This window comes from Equus asinus, chromosome 26 (genome assembly GCF_041296235.1).
Source record: "Equus asinus isolate D_3611 breed Donkey chromosome 26, EquAss-T2T_v2, whole genome shotgun sequence".
NCBI classification, from domain to species: Eukaryota; Metazoa; Chordata; class Mammalia; order Perissodactyla; family Equidae; genus Equus; species Equus asinus.
The window spans coordinates 15,687,660-15,706,179 of record NC_091815.1 but is presented as its reverse complement, the minus strand read 5'-3'; the positions used below and the strand labels follow the sequence as shown (position 1 = coordinate 15,706,179).

The following is an 18,520-nucleotide window of genomic DNA, read 5'->3' as shown; positions in this document are numbered from 1 at the left end:
TCAGGCCTTGGGGAGAGAAAGTCTCAGCGGTTGGCTGGCTCTGCTTCCTGGGCGGGGGTCGGGGCCCCTGGGAGGCTTGGTTGGGATACAAAGGAAGGCATTTTGGCATTATAAGAATGTGGGTAATTTGCAAACTGCACAGTCTCTGTGCTTGAGTGTGTGCGCGTGAGCTACAGCGTCGAGCTCAGCACGGCTGCGCTGGGAAAAAATGGGCAGCACTGACGACTGCTTCTGGGCCAGGCTGGGAGCCGCGGTGGGCAGGGACCGCTCTCCAGAAAGCCTGTTCTTTGGGGTCAGAATGTCTGGCAGGACCCCTAAGCTGACACTCCAAGGATTGAAATTTCCCCTTGTTTTTGCCCAGAAATGTCTGGCTCCGTCTGCCCACCGCCCTGTTCTCTCCCTCCCTGCTGCCTGCCTGCCTGTTTTCGCCGTTGGAACATTCCAGCCAGGGCTGGGCTGTGTGGTGGTGAGGGGAGCCAGCAGGAGACAGGACTTCTGGAAGGGCCTCGGGACGGCCGGCCAGGCTTCCCTTCTGGCACTGACCTGACTCCCTGGGGCCTCGGGTCCCCGGCCCAACAGGGAAGGGAACGAGGGAGCCCAGAGCCACCCTTGGGTTCTCGCTCCCCTTTCCTGGGTGTGGCCTCCTGACCTCACTCTCCATTCCTCCCTTCTCGACTGATCCAAAACCCAGTCTGAGGCTTTGAGATGGGGAGGTCAGGAGGGAAAGTAGGAGGCACGCCGAGAGGGGCTGCAGGGCCGTGCGTGTGTGCACATGCGTGTGCACACAGGGTTCTCTCTCCATTGGGATAAGGGCTCCACCCGGCGGGGTCTGGCCCAGCCTGGCCCACGCTGCCTCCGTGCCTTGCTGGAACCACTTCCTCCGTGGCCCTAAGGAAGCTGCTGCGGCGCCTCTGTGCACCACAGAGCCGCTCCGTTTGGGCCTGGGTTGCCTGGAAGGGCATGGGAGGTTGGGGGACAGGCAAGGGAAGGGTCAGGAGCACCGCAGTGTCTGGCTTGAAGGCCTGGGGCAGGCGCCAATGGAAGCAGGACAAGCAGGTCAGGCGAAGCCGATGGGGTCAGTTTTGGACAGAGGGGCTTTGAGGTCCCCAAGACCCCAGCATCTTGTCTGCATCCCCCAGGAGCTGGGGGAAGTCACAAGGCCACCTTCGAACAGAAGCATCTGTGGAACTGTCAGTGGCGCAGGGACCTGGCTGGGAGCTGTGGGGGCCGCAGAGGAGCGAGGAATGTGCTGCCCCTGCCCGCAGCAGCTAGGACTTGAAGGCTGGCTTTGATGGGCACAGGCCGCTCAGGCACCTCATGGAAGACAGAGCTGGAGCTGGAGCAGGGGCTGCAGGTGTTCTGGGAGCACAGGGGGGACAGCCATGCCACTGGGGCAATCCAGGAAGGCTGCAGAGTGGAGGTGGCAACTGCACTGGGGTCGATAGGAAGGGCTGAAGTTCACAAGCAGGGGTGGAATGGTGGGCATGGAGTCAGTAAGTAACCCAGAGAAGCCCAGAGTCTGACTGTTTGCCTTAGCAGGGCAGACCCCTCCCCTCCAACCCCTGCTCCCACCCCACGTTCTGCCCGCTGGGCAGTCCTAGCGAGTCTGCTCAAGGCTGAGGCAGGGCACACCCCTTCCCAGATGGGGGCCTGGGAGCAGAGTGAGGCAGGGGGACAGCCCAGAGCCCACTGGCGCCATGTGTGAAAAGCCCCAGACTCTGAGGGGCCTCTTCCCTGCCCACAGCCTCGGGAAACGGCTTCCTGCAGGCCCGGGTCACATGCAGGCCAGTGGAAGCCGCGGCCTTGGTTTGTGAGTGTGGCCTGAGAGACCCGGATCCTGGCTGAGAACGGGGTCAGCCTTGCAGTCGGTCCCACCCTGCCCGGTGGCCCAGCCCAGCAGTGGCCCAGACGTCCCCTGCGGCCTCTGTCCCAGAGAACAGGCCGGGGCAGGGAGAGGCCAGGCTGCAGAAATCCTCTGATGCCAACCTGGACGACGTCCCCAAGGAGGCCCTCGGGCTCCTGTGAACAGGTCTGTCGTCTCTCCAGAGAGCTCTGCCTGGTGGAGGTGGTAGGTGTTTCCGGCCCCTGCCAGAGGGCAACAGTCAGAGCCTGGGGAGGGCTTGTCCCCCAACTCCAGGAGGGGGCCAGGGCCACTTGTTGGGTCTCATCCACACCTTGACCAGAAGCTCCCGGGTGAGCCTCAATTGCATTTCATTATCATTCCCTCTTCCCCAACAGCCCCAGCCCCATTTCTCACTTGACTCATTTATTCAGGCAACAAATGTTTACTGCCAGCAACAGGAGGGGACGGTTAACAAAAAAAGACCCAGAGTCCCAGTCCTCATGGAGACTACCATCCTCTCTGAGAAAGTCCTGTCCTCCTCTGAGGCTCAACCAAACACCACCTCCTCCAGGAAGCCCCTGACGACACAGCCATTCGGAGAGCTCTGTCCTCTGGCTTTGTCTGTCCCTCTCTCAGGGCTCAGGCCACATCCCCTTCAGCCTTAGGATGGCCTTAAGTAAGTCGACTTGGCTCTGCCTCCTGGGGACCAGCGCACAGAAGGGTCTCGAAGCAGCAGCGACTGCCACCATCAGCACTAGCCACCAGCTAGAGCGGACAATTCTCCCCCGGGGACTGGAGCCCCGATGGGGGCGTTTCTACACTGTGCCCTGTGGACTGGGGGAAGCTCTCCTGGCCCGAGTAAGCACTTCTAGCGGACAGTGACCCCTCTCTCTGCCACAGGAGGCTCTGGCCAAGGCCAGCCAGGCAACAGAGAACGACTGTGCAGAAGAAAATGTAGGCGACGCCTGAGGGACCAGCAACTCTGCGGCAGGCGTGGGCCAGGCAGCAGGCTGGCATTGAAGCTCCAGCCGCCCCCCCACATGCTCTGAGCAAGGCCAGCTGCCGCACCCGGGCTGCCTCACTCACCAGTACCATCCTGGGGGACGGGCAGGGCAGGAGGCGCTTGGGAGAGCCCTCAAGCCAGAAGGCCCAGGCAGGCCAGACAACGGCTCCTTGTTCCTCTAAGTCCACCCGCTTAGATAACTCACACCAAACGCACAGGCCTGCAGGCACCGGGCCACAGGGACAGCACCCGGATGGACAGGAACCAGCCTAGGTATGGTGTGCTTGTCTGACCGCACGGTGCTGCCCGTGTCCCCAGGAACGCCCAGTGTGGCGGACAGCTGTTGACACTTGCCACGCAGCAGGGCTTCGGCCCCTGGTTGCACTGGGTCTATGCAAGAACACTCCTGGACTTTTCAACCACACGAGTCAATAAACTTTCTTTTTATTGTTAAGTCAGTCTCAGTAGGGTTTCTGTCACTTGCAATTAAGAGTCCTAACAGAAACCACTGCTGTCCCCAGCCACAGGGAGCGATGAGGACAGGACCCAGAGAGGCCTCGGATGCCTGGACAGCTGGAGAGAGGCCAGATGGGGCCAGAGGCTATGGCAGGCCGCCCTACACCGGGCTGCAGCCCCTGGGCCTCTTGCCTGGCTCTGGAAGAGCCCATGTACCTGGTCTGACAAGGCCTGGCCAGCCCAGCGGGGGGCGTCTACAAGGTGGCTGGGCAGGCCTTGATTCCTGGAGGCCCCTCAGGACTGTCTTCCCGGGGGTGTGCTTGTGTGCAGGGCAGGGATGTGGTCCAAGGCCTCAGGGACGAGGGGACCTCATTCCAGTCCTAGCTCCCTCTGGTCCCTATTGGTGCCTGGGGTCATCTAATTCAAAGGGTCATCTGGAGCTAGAGCTCATAGGGCTGAGAAATGGCATTTGTTCCCTAAGGGTCTAAGTGTTTTGGGTCTGCTAAATGGAAAGATAATTACCTGAAGTGGAAAGAGAAGGATGTCAACATCCAGAAAAAAGGCACTGGGAGTCTAGAGAGAAAGAGCCACTCCTGCTGTGCCCACCACTGTGGGGTAGGGTCCTTGGGGACGCTGGGCTGCTTCGGGGACTCTGCCCTCTCAGGGCCGTGGGCAGTGGAGTCTGCTTGGATGGGGAAGTGACCCGAGGCCCCTCCTTCACGTCTGCAGACCCGGCGTCAGCTGTGGAAGGACGACCAGGAGACGCCCGAGGTGTAGAACTCCACAGGGCTGGGCCACTCGCCATCCCCACTGCCCTCCTTGTCCTCGTCTGAGTCGTAGTCGTCTCCACTGGACGCTCCGCAGATGGCCCCGGCCAGGCAGGCCGGCTGCCCGGGGGCCCCGGTGCCCGGCTCCTGCTCCTCTTCCTCCTCCTCCTCTTCCTCCTTCTGCTTCTGGGCGGCCAGCTGGCGGTAGCAGAGGCTGCAGACGCGCAGGGGCTTGGGCGCAAGGCGAGGCAGGAGGAAGCGCTCGCGGGAGCACTCGGCACAGACCACAAAGCCACACTTGCGGCAGTGGTGGCGCCGCGTGAGCGCCGAGAAGCGCGTCTGCGTGCACCGCATGCAGATGTCCGTGGCCTTGTCCGGGATCCAGGGCGCCGCGTGCTCCGTGCTGGGCTGGCGGCCTGTGGCCAGCAGCTGCCGCCGCACACACTCCTCAATGTGGCTGATCCACTCCTGGCGCTCCGTGGTGGAGGCGGCCGACACCACAAAGGACTTCTTGGCCGTCTTGATCATCCAGCGGTTCTTGGCCTGCAGGGTCTCGGGCAGCGGCTCCAGCGTCACCTCCTCCAGGGGAATGACATGCTGGCTGCGGTACCTCCGCTTGTTGAGCACGATGCTGCCATAGACCAGGATGTCGTTGAAAAGGAAGAAGATGCGTGGCTTGGCCTTCTTGCGGCACTCCTTGGTCAGCACGCCCTCGCCCAGCAGCACCCGGCCTGGCAGGGCCAGCGGCTGCCCCGATGCCCCGAAGCAGCTCTCAACGGCAGCAATGCGCTGGCTGTTGATCTCCGTGTTTGCCAGGTAGTCCACCATGTTCTCCGGCAGCTGGGCTGTGGGCGGAGCAGCAGAGGAGGGGTCAGCTTCTCCTGGCACAGCCGGGAGTCCAGGACCACAATGCCCTCCCCCTAACCCACCGAGCCAGACAACCCACTTATCACCACTGTGACTCAGCTCACCCCGACGGCCACCCAACCAAAGAATCTCACTGCCCCAGGAGCCAACCCTCAGACGGGGGTTGCCGGGCAGTGACGGAGGTCCCTAGCCAGGGGCGTGTGGAGGCAGCAGGGAGGGGCAGGCAGCAGTGGAGATGTGGGACTAAGCAGGCTGCCCCTGCAGGCTGTGGGGCTCAACCCCTGGGGAGCTGTGGAAGCCAGGCTAGAACACGCCTGAGCTGTCCACCCAAGGGGGAAGGACACTGAGTCCCAACTCCCAGCAGGGCTCCCGGGAGCACGAACCACTGGCACTTTGGGCCTGCCCCAGATGGAAGGGCACAGGTGCATGTCCGGGAATAGTGAGTGCCGGGCAATGGGGTGTCTGCAACCCCAACCCATCACTGACTCCCCATCCACCGAGCCAAATCATCACAGACCCTGCAACCCTCTCACTCAGCGCCCCCGAGCCCAGCAGTCACCACACCAGCCCCACAGGTACCATGTGCTGAGTGCCTCTTCATGTTAAGCGTGATGGTCTCCTTTAGTCCCGACTCCGACCCCGGGAGGCAGAGCCCCCTTGACTGGAGGGTAAGGGAGGCTCTGCTAGGAAGTAGGGGGCCCAGAGCTTGCCGCTCGGAGACCATGCTGCCACAGTGCCTTTGCCCATGGAGCGAGGGGCCCACTCCGTCCTCCTCTGCAAGCACTAGATGTCGGTGGCCCCATAGCTCATCTGGGCTCCCTCTGCTCTGTCCACACGCACTCCTGTGACCCACCAGACCCACGGCTTTGAAGACCACCCAAACACTGCCGACTGCCCAGGTCAAGCCTGCAGTCCTAGCTTCTCCCTTGAGCTGTGGGTGTGGACGTCCACCCGCCGTGACCTCCTGCCTGTCATCTAAGGTCTTCAAACCCAACATGCCCTACACAAACCCAGGTTTTCCCTCTAGCTCTTCTCCATAAATGGAACCACCATTCACCCAGTTGTTCAAGCCCCAAATCTACAGCTCATACTTCAATTTCCTCTTTCCTATACCCCCAACATTCAACCCATGAGCAAGTTTCATCATTTTTATCTCGCACACCTCACCCAAGTCTGCCCGCTTCTCACCACCCAACTCCACCACTGAATCTGTCAATTCAAGCAAGGGGCCACCATCTCTTGCTTGAAGCAGACTGTCCCGTGTTGGCTCCTTCCTGCAACCTGGCTCTCAGTTCACACCTCCCTTTCAGAAAAGGTGTCTCTGGCGACCCCACCTCAGGCAGCTTCAGCAAGCTACGGTCTGAGGGCCGAATCTGGCCCACAGCCTGTTTTTGTAAATAAAGTTTTATTGGAATGCAGCCACGCTCATTCATTTACAATTGTCTGTGGCCGCTTTCATGCTGCAATGGCAGAGCTGGGTAGTGGTGACAGAGACCACACGGCCACAAAGCCTAAAATACTTACTCTATTCTCTGGCCCTTTACATGAACTTTGCTGGCCCCTTCTCTAGGATGTTACCCTATTTTGTTTTTTCTTCAAGGATTTATCAGGACCCGCTACTTTCTTGTTTACCCTTCATTTGCTTGTGGCTTTTCTACTCCCCTCTCTCAGTTCTAAGCTCCAGGAGAGCAGGAGCCTTTCTGGCTCAGCTGTGTCCCCAGCGCGGGCAGCAGTGCTGAGCACGCAGGCGGTTCTTCATAGGGGCAGGCACATGAGTGCACGGTTCCAAGCTCCCGAGGGCCTGCCCCGAATGACTCAGCTCTTACTCTGAAAAGGAAGCAGGTGACAGCCGACCCACCACCGCCACCACCGTGCGTGCACACATGTACAGGCACACACAGCAGGCTCCTGACCACGCTGATCACACCTGAGGCATTTTTAGGTCACCACACCGCAGTTCCGTAAGTCAGGCCACCTGTGGGGAGCTAGGGTGGGGCCCCACGGGGGCTGAATGCATTGCATAAGAGGGTGCTCGGGCCCCTGAGTCACAGACCACTGACCCCAGTCAGACCACAGGCGTCTTGCAAAGTGCTGCCCACACCGCCTTCTGTAAGAACCGCTGTTTTTAGGTTGCTGATCTTGGCTTCGTGTTGTAAACCTATCGGTGACAGCCCTAGGACGATCACTGGATCCCTGCTGTGGACAGTCTGGTGACACTCCAGAGGCCACCCTGAGGACCCCTGGTGCTCCCCCCACATCCGCCACCCTCCTCACCACCAGGACAGGGGAGGAGAGAGCTGGGCACGTCTCTGTCCCCAGTCCTCTTGGGGCCGGCCTGCCTCAGGACAGCCTCTGGCCCTGGGATAGTGCCTGTGCTGGCCCGGCCGTGGAACCCACGGCGCTGACGGAGGCGGACACTCTCGAAGGGCTGGCGTCTGGGAGCAGGGAGGTGGAAGACCTGCTGTGTCCTGGAGGGTCTGGAAGCGGGGCAGCCTCCTGGGCTGGCCCTCCTGAACACAAGGGACCCCAACCTGAACTGGGCTGAAGGTGAGCACCGGGACCCCAGGGAGCCACACCCTGAGTGTTGCTGGGGCCAGGGTTCTGTGCGTGACAGTCAGTGTCACGTGATCGACACCAGGTCTGACCCACTGCCGGCTTCTCTATACAAGTTACTGGAACACAGCCAAGTGTGAGAGACTGGCTTGCAAAGCCGAACACGTTTCTTATTTGGCCCTCTACAGAAGAGGTCTGCTGACTCCTGAGCTACCCCGCCACATGCTGTGTGATACGGCGCCCTCTCCAGGGACACCACTGCCACAGGGCTGTGTCCCGAGGCATCTCAAGTTCTCGTCTCCTCCCCTCAGACACAGCCTTTAAGATTCGAGAGAGATGTCTGCTGCCCCAACCTGGGACCCTGGAAAGTAGGAGCCAGGAGGGTGGCCCAGGCCCACCCTTCCATCGCAGTTTCAGGTGGGGATACTGCTCATCAGAGGAGGAGGCACCCGGCCAAGGTCACAGAGGGAGGGAGTCAGGCTGCCAGCCCTCAGACCATCCCTTGGCTTCTCCCGCTTATCATCTGCCACCCCCCCCACCCCCCCCCGCCCCGACACCGGCCCCATGTCAGCTTCCAAATACTGACTGAAGTCCTGCCACGTGCCAGCACAGCCCTCCAGCTCTCGGCACTGGGCTACAGCAGGGAGCGAGCCACCAGGCCCCTCAGCGGTAGACTTCCTGGTGGGAGAGTCAGACTAGCGAGTAAGTCAACAAGGTAGTTTCTGACTGTGAGTGCTAAGTGCCATGAAGAAAGAGGCTGACGGCCAGCTGGGGTGAGGGTGGTGGTCAGGGAGGGCCTGGGGAGGAAGCGACCTTGCGCCAACCTGAAGACCAGGAAGGAGCCAGCCATGCAAAGGCCTGAGGAAAGGATGGTCTGAGCAGAGGGGACAACTGCAGGACCCGACCCGTGGAGGCCACAGAGGAAGGAGTGAGGGGGAAGAGGTAAGGTCAAAGGGGCCGGCAGGGGCCAGTCTTGCAGGTCCCAAGGCCAAGATGAGGAACCGAGTTTCTCTCCAAGTGCACTGAGGGGAGTGCCACGACCCGTGTCCTCTCCTTCAGAGGAGCTGCCTCTCGCCTTGCCCAGCCCTGTGCTTCTTCCGTGAAAAGAACAGTAATAAGGAAAATAAACCAGAAGCGCTATTAACTGAGTGCTTACACCTCACGAGGCACAGCCGGGAGTACAAGTTCTCTCATTCAAGCCACATACTTGCCCCACTGGGGAAGGTACCTTCCGCATCATCAAAGTCACTGCCCAAGGTCCCAGCTGAGCGGCCGGGAAGCCAGCTCCATATTTTGAGCTGCTGCTGGCTGATCTTAACCAAAGACAGAATCAGAAATCCTCCAGTCCAGAGGGTAGGGCCCCTCTCCAGATGCCTGATCTCTGCCCCAACCCTCCTCAGGTCAGGGGGCACCTTGGGTGGCCCGGGCAGATCCACTAGCTTGGCTGGGCTGCCTAGCCCCCTTCTTTCCTTGGGGTAGGCTGGGGTGGGCAGGTCACTTAGCTCTGCTGGCTGGCCTCACCTCCCGGTCTTGAGGGCTGATGTGTGCAGGGACACAGGTCGAAGTCAGAGTCATCTCTCAGCTTGCACAGACCCCAGAGGAAGTTATGTGCCAGGAACACCCCAGCACTAAGCGGAAATTGTGTGCCGAGAATGACCCCAGCAACGATCCCACCCCCCCACCCCCACCCCCGAGCCTGGCTCCTGACCCCCTCTGGTGGTGAGAGAACACCTTTGTTCAAATTCCAAACTTAGCATTTCCCTTGGGCTGTGGAGCTCAAGTTTCAGAGTGACTCAGAACCTCCATTTTCCCACCTGCAAAGGGGGCTGAGGACGCCTGGCCGGCACAGCTCTCTAGCTGTTCAGGGAGAGAGAGGCAGTGAGAGTTCAGGTGCTTCCAGGCTGGGAAGGAGCTGCGGTCTCTCCCTCTGCGCCTGCCTCGGTTACGGCCTCTGTGAAATGGGAGATTAGGCGGGGCCCTGCTTCCCTTAAGAATTCCCACCAAAAGTCACCGACTCAACGGCTTCAGAGGCCAGCCGGTTCCTAAACGAGAGAGGCCAGTGAGGACCGAGGACCGAGAAAGCGCAGTCGCCCCAGCCCACTTCTCCAGACCCCGCAGACTGGGACAAAGGAGTGAGGCCCCGACGGCGGCGGGAGGCCAGGACGGCCCGAACCATCACCGGACAACGGGTGCGCTGAGACCCCGGCAGCCCCAGGGCGCAGCGCCCACGGGCGCCTCCAGACTCTCCTCCGCTCACACGTCGCGCATGCCCCGGCGCCGTGCCTCGACTCCGGAGCCCCTTACCTGTTCTCACCCGCTCTCCTGGAGCCCGTGCAGCCGCCACCCCGCCAGCCAGCAACAAGCGCCCTTCTCCGCGCCGCTGCTCGGGGCCAGAGTCTGAGACAGCCCTGGCTGCGCGCCCAACCCGCCCGAGCCCGGAGGCCACCTCGACGCGGCGGCCGGGGCAGCTCGGAGGTGGCGGGCAGGAAGCTTTCGGGCTCGCGCGCAGCAGCCCGGCCGGGGCTCTCCTGATCTCCTGGGCCCGCGCCCCGCGCCCCGCCGCCCGGCCCGGCGCCGCCCACTCCCCGCGGCCCACCCGCCCGGACGCGCCCCTCGGGCGGCTCCGCCAATCGGAGCCCCGGCGCGGGCGGGGCGGGGCGGGGGGGGGGCCTGGGCGCGCCCGGGAGCCCGGGGTCCGAGAAGCGCGCGCGGGCGGAGCGGCCGGGTTCGGGCGGAGCGGCGTGCGCCCGCGGGCCGGGCTGGGCTGGGCCGGCTCCCCGGTGTGACCCACCCGACCCCCGTTTCCCTCTCCGCCCGCCGCACGGCGCACCCCGGGGCGCTCGTCCCGCTGGAGGCTGCGTCCTCGCGCGGCGGGGTCTCGGGCCGGGAGGGGCGGGAAGCGGCTGCTGCGCCGGAATTCAGCCGCCTCCACGCGCCCCCCCCGCCCCCCCGCTGCCGGCTGGCGTCGCCGGCTCCTCTTGGCCGCCGAGAGATGGTGATCGTGATAGCGAGACTCAGCCGCGTTACCTGTCTTATATTTTCAACTTTTTGTACTGGAAACTTTGGAACACACGCTGAACGAAGGAAGAGACTAGTTTAATGGACTCCGTGCACCCATCACCAGCTGGGAGGCCCCCACCCTTCCCGTGCCTTCTGTGACCCTAGAATGACATTCCCAGCCTCCGAGCTCCATGAGGTCTGTCTCCGCCTGTCTCTGCCCTCCTCCCAACACTTGGCTCACACTGGCTGCTTCCAGTTCCTCAAAGCCCCAGGTCTTCCCACCCCTGGGCCTTTGCACTTCCCCTTCTTCCAGATCTTCCCATGGCTGGCATTCAGGTGTCAGCTCAAGCTGTCACCTCTTCAGAGGCTTCCCTCATGGCCTGTGAGGCAGCACCCTGCCTGGTCACCCTCAACTCCCTCACCCGCTTTATGATTCTGTGAAGCGTTTCTCCTGACCGAAGTCATCTTATTAGGTCACTTGTTTACTCTGTCGTGGTGTCTCTCCTGGCCGTGAGCCCCTGGGCTGGGCTGTATGCGTCCTGTTCCTTCTGTTGCCCCAGGTGCTGAGACCTGAGCTCAGCCTTGTAGAAATGTGGCGAGTGTCTGTGGCACAGATGCAGTGTGTCTCATCAGATAGGGCAGACCCAGGCGCTCTGAACAGGGGCTGGCCCAGGCCAGTGCACTGCCTGCTGGGCCAGGACCAAGGCAAGAGACAGCAGCAGGAGGAAGAGCTGACCCGGCTCCAGGGGCCTCTGTCCAGACCTTCCTGCCCCCAGGGCTCTGACCTGGGACCTGCTCTCCTGGGTGGTGTGGGCATAACCTGTGACTTGGGGCCCAGGGCTGGGCTGTGCCCCTCCCAGCCCAAGTGAACTAGGGTCTGGGCAGGGACTGAGAAGGGAGGGGATGGGGCAGGGGAGAAGGGAGGAGGAAGAGGCCAGGAGAAAGGAGGGTGGGGGTGCAGGGCAAGCGAGGGGGCCACCAGCTGTGGCCTTGGAGAGCCCACCTCCACCACCTTCAGTGCTGTCACCGTCATGGGCAAGGGCAGGCAGTGCTCACCGAGCATCCCATCCAGCAGAAGGCACAGCCTCACCCGAGTATGCGTATATTTATAAATGCATTGCCCCCATGCCATGCTGAGAGATCAGGATTTTCAGTCTCTCTTAAGTCAAGGTTTGAGAAGGTTGGTCCTCTTCTCCACACGGAGCTGTCCCTTCAGATGGGGCGCGTGTTCCCCTGTTCCTGCAGTCCCCGGCTCTTTGCCCTCTTCATGTGCTTTACCCACACGTGCACTCCAGTTGAAGAAGCATCTAGACTGATGAGCCCTGACGGTACAGCCAGGCCCCCACGCCGCACAGAGAAGGGGACAAGGCCCTGACATCCCAGAGGCTGAGTTTTAACCAGGGAGGTTTGTTGGGACATTGAGACACTGGGAACTGCCATCCCAAATGGACATACTGCTTGTTGCGGGGAGCGGAAGGGGACTGAGAGCTGAGCCTTCAAGGCCGTGGCGAGAGGGGTTCTCAGGGAAGGCAGGCCCTGCCTGGGGCTTGGTGGCCACGGGAAGGGAGCTGGAAGGCCTGAGAAAGCAGGGCTGTCCTACTTGCCACGGTGGCATGACATCTCACACTGTGCCTGGCACAGAGCCGGTGTCCAGGAGAGGTCGGCCTTTTCACAAGTCTGGAAAACCAGAGGGAGGATGCACACCTGAAGTATTGGTCTTGGAGTCCAGAGACCCCAACTAGCCTTGTCTCACGACTGGTCCAGGGCCCAATGGGGCCTCAGTCTCCTCGTCTTCCTTCTGGGGCGACCCCTGGTGAATCTGGGTGCAGCTCTGGGAAATGCCCCAGAGGCAGCACACGCTCCATCATCCGGCCATCCGCCCCTTCCCAAAGGGACCAGCTGTGGGCGAGAAGAGCTGGGTGGAGAGCTGGGCTCCTCTAAATAAGAGGAAAAACTCGTGACTCAGGGAAAGGCAGAAGTTGAGTCAGCCAAGCCACAAGCTGTGGAAAAAATGAGGAGACCTTGAGGCTTTTCCTACTCTTCGGCTAAGAAGCTGTCTCTGAGGAAAAGCTGGCTTCCAGAGCACGGGGACGGGCTTTCAGGGAAGCGCGAGGCTCAGGGTTTTCAAGTGAGGGATCTGGGCACCACCCCTGTGGAAAATGGCAGGGTTTTCATGGGGTCGTGTCTTAAGTTCTGCCTAGGTGCCAAGCTCTGTGTGCTAGACTCTTCACGCTGTCTTCTCTCTCCCAAGGCTGACCTGTCCCTCCCAGCTGGGACCCAGGAGGGTGAGGCAGGCCCCGAAGCAGTTCGGGGGGTAGCAAGACGAACATGTTTCCTCAAGAGAGAGAGAAGGAACGGGGCAAGATGTTAACCATTGACGGCTGGCCGTCGTCAGGGTCGGCAAGCTTTTTCTGCAAAGGGCCAAATAGTCAATATTTTGGGCTTTGCAAGCCAGGATCCCTGTGACAACTACTTGACTCTGCCATTGCAGAGGGAGAGCAGCCCAGACAGCGCGCCAGCCCACGTGCAGGCTTCCCCAGGGGACACCGCCGTTTGAATGTCACGTCATTTTCATGTGTTATGAAACATCATTCTTTCAATTTTTTCCAACCATGTAAAACTGTAAAAGCCATTCTCAGTTCCTGAGTGATGAGAACCAGGCTGCGGGCTGGAGCTGCTGACCCCTGGCTCACAGCTGTTTGTTGCACTTTTCTTGCAACAATTCTGTCAGTTTGAAAATACTCAAAACAGGAAGTTGGGAAAACAAATAAAGAAAAAAAAAAGGAAACAGAAGTTGTCCAGCTTATCATGGGCGGATCTTGAACTTGACTGCAAATTGATTCAGTTCCCATGGTTCTCCGTGCTGCTTTCTTGATCAATAACAGAGCTGAGACATGAGGCTCAAAGCCATGAAAGTGTGCGACGTTTGGGAAAGATTTCTAGAAATGGTTGCGAAGATTAGCTCTAAAGGAGGAAGCCCTGAGATGTTTAGAAACTATGATTTCAGAAGAAAATCTCTCCAGATCTCTGGATTTTGGATTGCTGAAGTAGTGGATGTGGAACCGAGCCCTTGTCCACACTCTGCTGGACCGCCCGCAGTGACGCCCCTCCCCCACCACCCTGCGCCTGCAACGTCCATATTTGTTCCTTTCTCTGCGTGTGTCCCGGTGTTTGTGGTTCCAAGGCTGCACTTCCTTGTCACGTTTGCAGGCACTGTTGTGCCCGGTTCCCATCACAGGTGCCCCCGTGAGCCTCTGACCAGGCCAAAGGGGAAAACAAGAGTAACGAAGAGAAACTGTCCTTCGGAAAGTGCTTCGGAGGGGTGAAACACGCGCTGCATCTAGAAACCGCCTTCCGAGCCGTTTAGACGCACCTCGTTTCTCGGCCGGGGTAAAGCCGAGAGGCCTCTGCCACGCAGGTGTGACGAAGCTCCCTCTGCTCATTCATCTGGTCAACAAACAGTTGTTGGACACACTTTGCGCCACTTTGCGCAGGGTGGGCAGTAGCTGCAGAGGTGAACGAGGTGCTGTCTGTGTCTTTGGGGGGCCTCACTGCTGAGCAGCGGGCAGACCCGTAAACATGTATTTACCCATGAGGATCGAGAACCGCCCCTGCAGAGCAGAGGGCAGAGGTCCTCTCGGGTGAGAGCCTTCTCCGTCAGATAAACACCTTTTGGAGCACCATTTGGGCCTTAGAAAGTCAGCCGTTGGTGTCTGGCTGGCAAAGAACTCTTCACCTGCTGCATTTAAGGCAAGAACAGGAATTTTAGGGGCCAGCAACAAGCAAGCTAGAGAGAGGAACAGGTCAGCGCGTGGTGTGGGAGAGGGCCAGGGAAGCTGTCTGCTGGGGAGCGGGGCTGGGCTGGCAGGAAAAGGCTTCGGAGGGCAGGGGTGGGTGACAGTCCATTCTGAATTCCTTGTTGAGCTGCCCGAGGTGCCCCACATTTTTGGCTATTACCCCTCAAAACTTCGTGAAATCCACAGCCTTGATGATGGGCACGTGGACTGCGACATCCACCCTCCGTGGCGGGCAGCCTGGCGACATCATCCATGTCGAAGAATGCACAGACCTTCCGTCCAGCTAGGCCACCTCTAGAAGTTTACTCTTAGACTATTGTATTTTGCAAAAGGATATATGCTCACGTTTATTCACTGCAGCTTTGCTTACAGTAAGGAAAGAGTGGGGACAACTCCCATATCCGCCGACAGGGGCTGCATAAATAAATTGTGGCCCATCCATACGACGGACTGGATTCCCGCAGTTAGAGGGAAGATGTGGAAGAATTTCCAAAATGTAGTGACTGAAAAAAAGTAAGGTGCAAAAGCGAGTAAGTGTGGCTTCCTGTGTGAGTGTGTGTGAGCTATACTGCTGGCAGAATCCACAAGAAATTGGTCACAGGGGTTGCCTCTGGAAGGGAAAATGGGTGGCTTGGACCCAGGGTAGGGAGACCCACATTTTATCCCCTTGTAGCGTTCGTGCTCTTTTGGTTCCCTCCCACACTGGGGAGGATGGACCTGTGTAACCAGTAGGATGTTGTGGAACGATGGGGTGCGACTTCCAGGCTGGCTCATAGGAGGGTTTGTGGCTTCTGCCTTGCTCTCTTGGATCACTGACTCTGGAGGATGTGGATTAGGAAGGCCAAGCAGCCCTGTGCAGGAGCCTGTGCTGAGAAACTGAGGCCTCCTTCAATAGCCAGCACCAGCTTGCCAGCCTCTGAGGGAGCCATCCTGGAGGAAGGTCGTCCAGCTGCAGAGAAGCCCTGAGGTGACAGCTGCAGCCTCCTGCGAGACCTTGAGGCCGAGCGTCCAGCAAAGCCGCTGGGTACCTGACCCACAGAAACCCTGTGATATAATAAACGTTGATTGTTTCAGGCGGCTAAATTTTGAGACAGTTTGTCATGCCGCAACAGATAACTGGTACGTTCCTTTATGTCTTTTGAACTTTGTGCCCTTTGCATTTGTGCATGTCCAAATAATGGTGGTGATCATGACAATATTAGTAGTCATCACAGTAACCTGATATGCACCGTGGACCATGTGCGTGACAGTTCAGGGCTGCTACCCCTCGGCGGCCGTGGGGTGTGGGAAGGGAAGGACTGCTGGGGTGGTGCGCCTGGACTAAGAAGGGACCCCGCGAGAGTGCTCAGAGAGGGGAGGAGGGGCCTGACTTCCGGGTGTGTGCTTAGGGGGCGCATGTGCAGAGAATGAACAGCCTGGGGCACAAAGCTGTCCTCTAGCTCCTGCTGGCCCACAGGCCCCCTTCGTTCGGCCAGCGCGTTAGATTTTAAAACCTGGGCTTGACACCCGCCGGAGCTGCTGCAATGATAAATATGGACAGTATCGAGTGTTGGTGAAGCTATAGAGCCAGTGTTCCTGGCGGGACTATAAATCGGTCCAGCGACTTTGGAAACCATTTGGTGGCGTCTGCTGAAGCTCACCACACCCTGTCCTGTGGCCCAGATTCTCCTAAGTGTGTCTCGCAGAGAAACAAGGGCCGCGCCCACCTAAGAAACATGCAAGAATGATACAGAACGCTCTTTGTGAGAGCTCCGAGATGAGCAGGACCACAGACCACCCCTAGTGCAGCGGGTGGGAGAGACTGGCACCGTCACCCCACTGAGTCCTCCGCGGCGGTAGAGAATGCTGCTGCCCGGGAGAGGCTGGGTCTCGGGGGAGGAACCCCGCAGAGCTCACTTGGAGTGAAAGAAGCCCGACACAGAAGAGGACGTACTGTGTTATGTGAGGTCCAAAAAAGGCAGACCTTGTCTCCCACGGTGACAGAAATCAGAATGGTGGTTACTCGGGAAGGACACTGGTGTCAACTGGGAAAGGGCAGGCAGGAGCTCTGGAGGGTGCTGAAAACGTCTTATATGATTTTATTGATCTTGATCTTGGTGATGATTCCATGTGTGTGTGCATATGTAACACCTGATGAAGTGTGCACTTAAGATTTGTGCACCCTACTGCGTGTATGTTATACCTCAGCAAAAGAAAACACAAGGAACTAAAACCGGTCTGAGTCTGAGAGCGGAGAGGGCATGCACATCCCTGATCCCCACACCCCGCCCCCTGCCACTGCCCTCTGAAGGCTCAGTCTGCGGCTCCTGCTGGAGGCGCCCTTTCCCAGTGCTTCTTGGGTGCCTCTCCCAGAATACCCCTGAGCCCGGGAGGGGCGGGCAGCCAGGGACACGGGAGAGCGTACGATGTTCTGGGATTTTCTCCCCTACACTGTGCCCAGTCACCTTACTGTGGAGGCAGCCGTGGAAAGGCATGTGACATTGCGGTTTATAATAAATATGTATTTGGCTTTTGTCTCCTGTTTCTGGCACACAGCTCCTAAAACCCTTGGAATTTCATAAGTGATGAGAGCCATAAAGGTGTCTTTTGTGACGTGAATGAGGCGACTTTCGGGAAGTACCTATCAGTGGGGGCTGGTTGCTAAGAGAAGTGCGGACGGGTTTTTGGGGCCCCTCTCCCTGGTCTAATGGGTAAATCTAACAAGCAAGTGCATGGGCTCTAAGTCAGTACAATGGAATCCACACTGTGCTGTGAAGCAGACGGGCAGGCCATCTTCAGCCTGTGTCAGATGACCTGGCAGCCCCACACCTCATGACCGCGGACGCCAGCTGCAGGGATCCGCAGCAGGAAGTGATAACGGGGGACCTGGCGCTCACTTCCCCAGCTGCGTTTCTTAGAGACGGGGGACTAGCCAACAACCCTGGTCCTTGCCTCCTCCACACAGATAATGTCAGCATCTCTGAACTTGTTTGATGTAAAACCAAGGAATTCTTCTTTATGTTATTTTTAATGTATAATCTAGAGAAAAGCCCAGATGTACTCTACCCCCTTTTTTTGAAATCTTTTTGTCAGTTTTTTGTCTGTTCCTCTCCCCTCGTGTACACTGCTTGGTGAAGGACACGTAAGCTGCGCTTAAACCCGCACACTCGGAACAGCTCCATCAGAGCCCTCTGAGAACTCACGCTGATCGTTGAGTAACCTCCTTCACTAGTGTCGCCCAGACTCTTGGTTTCACCCGGCAAAACCACCCCGTGGTTAGAGGGCTGCAGCAGTCAGGCCTACCCCCGACCTCTGGGGAGGGGGAGGGGCTGGAGTTTGAATCAGTTGCCAACCAATGAGTTAATCAATCGTGCCTCTGTAATGAAGCCCCATAAAAATGCAAAGTGATGGGATTGCGGGAGCTTTGGGTTCCTGAACTTGTGAGGTTTGGGGAGAGTGGCACGCCCGGGGAGGGTGTGGAAGCTCCAAGCCCCTCCCCCATCCGTGCTCTATGTGTCTCTTCCATCTGGCTGCTCCTGATTTTTATCTTCTCTGTGACAGACCAGTAATCTAGTAAGTAAAATGTTTCTCTGAGCTCTGTGAGCCCCTCTAGCAAATTAATCGAACCTAAGGAGGGCGTCGTGGGAACCTCTGATTTGTAGCCAGTCGGTCAGAAGCACAGGTGACAACCTGGACTTGTGATTGGTGTCTGAAGGGGGTTGCAGTCTTGTAGGACTGAGTCCTTAACCTGTGGGATCTTCAGGTAGACAGTGTCAGAATTGAGTTCAATTGTGGGACCCCCAGCTGGTGTCCGAGCGTTGCTGGTGGTGTGGGGAAACCACACAGTGGGGTTGGGTGCAGGATATTCATGCGCCGCTCAGCCTCCTGCTGCAGGGATCGTGGTTGACTGAGCCCCAGAAGCAGCTTTTCTGGATCCACTCCTTTCGCGCCCAAGGCCCTGCTTTCCCCAGGCTGCTCCCAGCCTCTGTCTGAGCAGGCAGCAGTGCCAACACTGGGCCGTTCCTGGGAGATGTGGAATCTTGGGCCATGTTGGAGCCAGTTTGGGCTGCTATAGCCAGCTATCGTAGCCTGAGGGCTTTAAACAATAGAAATCTCTTTTGGACAGTTCTGCAACCTGGCAGGCTGAGATCAGGATGCCAGCATCGTTGGGTTCTGGTGATGGCCCTTTTCTGGGTGGCAGATGGCTGTCTTGAGAGAGACAGCTAACTCTGTCTGGCCTCTTCTTAGAAGAGTC

General features: G+C 58.9%; 1 protein-coding gene across 2 annotated transcripts; it reads right to left on the bottom strand.

The window, feature by feature from the left end:
• Positions 1–2,249: 2,249 nt before the first annotated feature.
• On the bottom strand, positions 2,250–16,801 carry PLEKHF1 (pleckstrin homology and FYVE domain containing 1). 2 transcript variants are annotated; one of them, XM_044759682.2, is made up of 2 exons: positions 9,794–16,801; positions 2,250–4,914 (listed from the first exon to the last, which is right to left on the bottom strand). In XM_044759682.2, exon 2 carries the CDS (start codon positions 4,895–4,897, stop codon positions 4,040–4,042), a length of 858 nt encoding a protein of 285 aa, XP_044615617.1. In that variant the 5' UTR covers positions 4,898–4,914; positions 9,794–16,801; the 3' UTR covers positions 2,250–4,039. The 2 variants fall into 2 exon arrangements, with proteins under 2 accessions (XP_044615617.1, XP_070355508.1); XM_070499407.1 differs by lacking the exon at positions 9,794–16,801 and adding an exon at positions 9,011–9,130.
• Positions 16,802–18,520: the final 1,719 nt, after the last annotated feature.

Bases quoted from the DNA above. Each gene is read 5' to 3' on its own strand.
- PLEKHF1 (XM_044759682.2), bottom strand. From the start codon at position 4,897: ATGGTGGACTACCTGGCAAACACGGAGATCAACAGCCAGCGCATTGCT.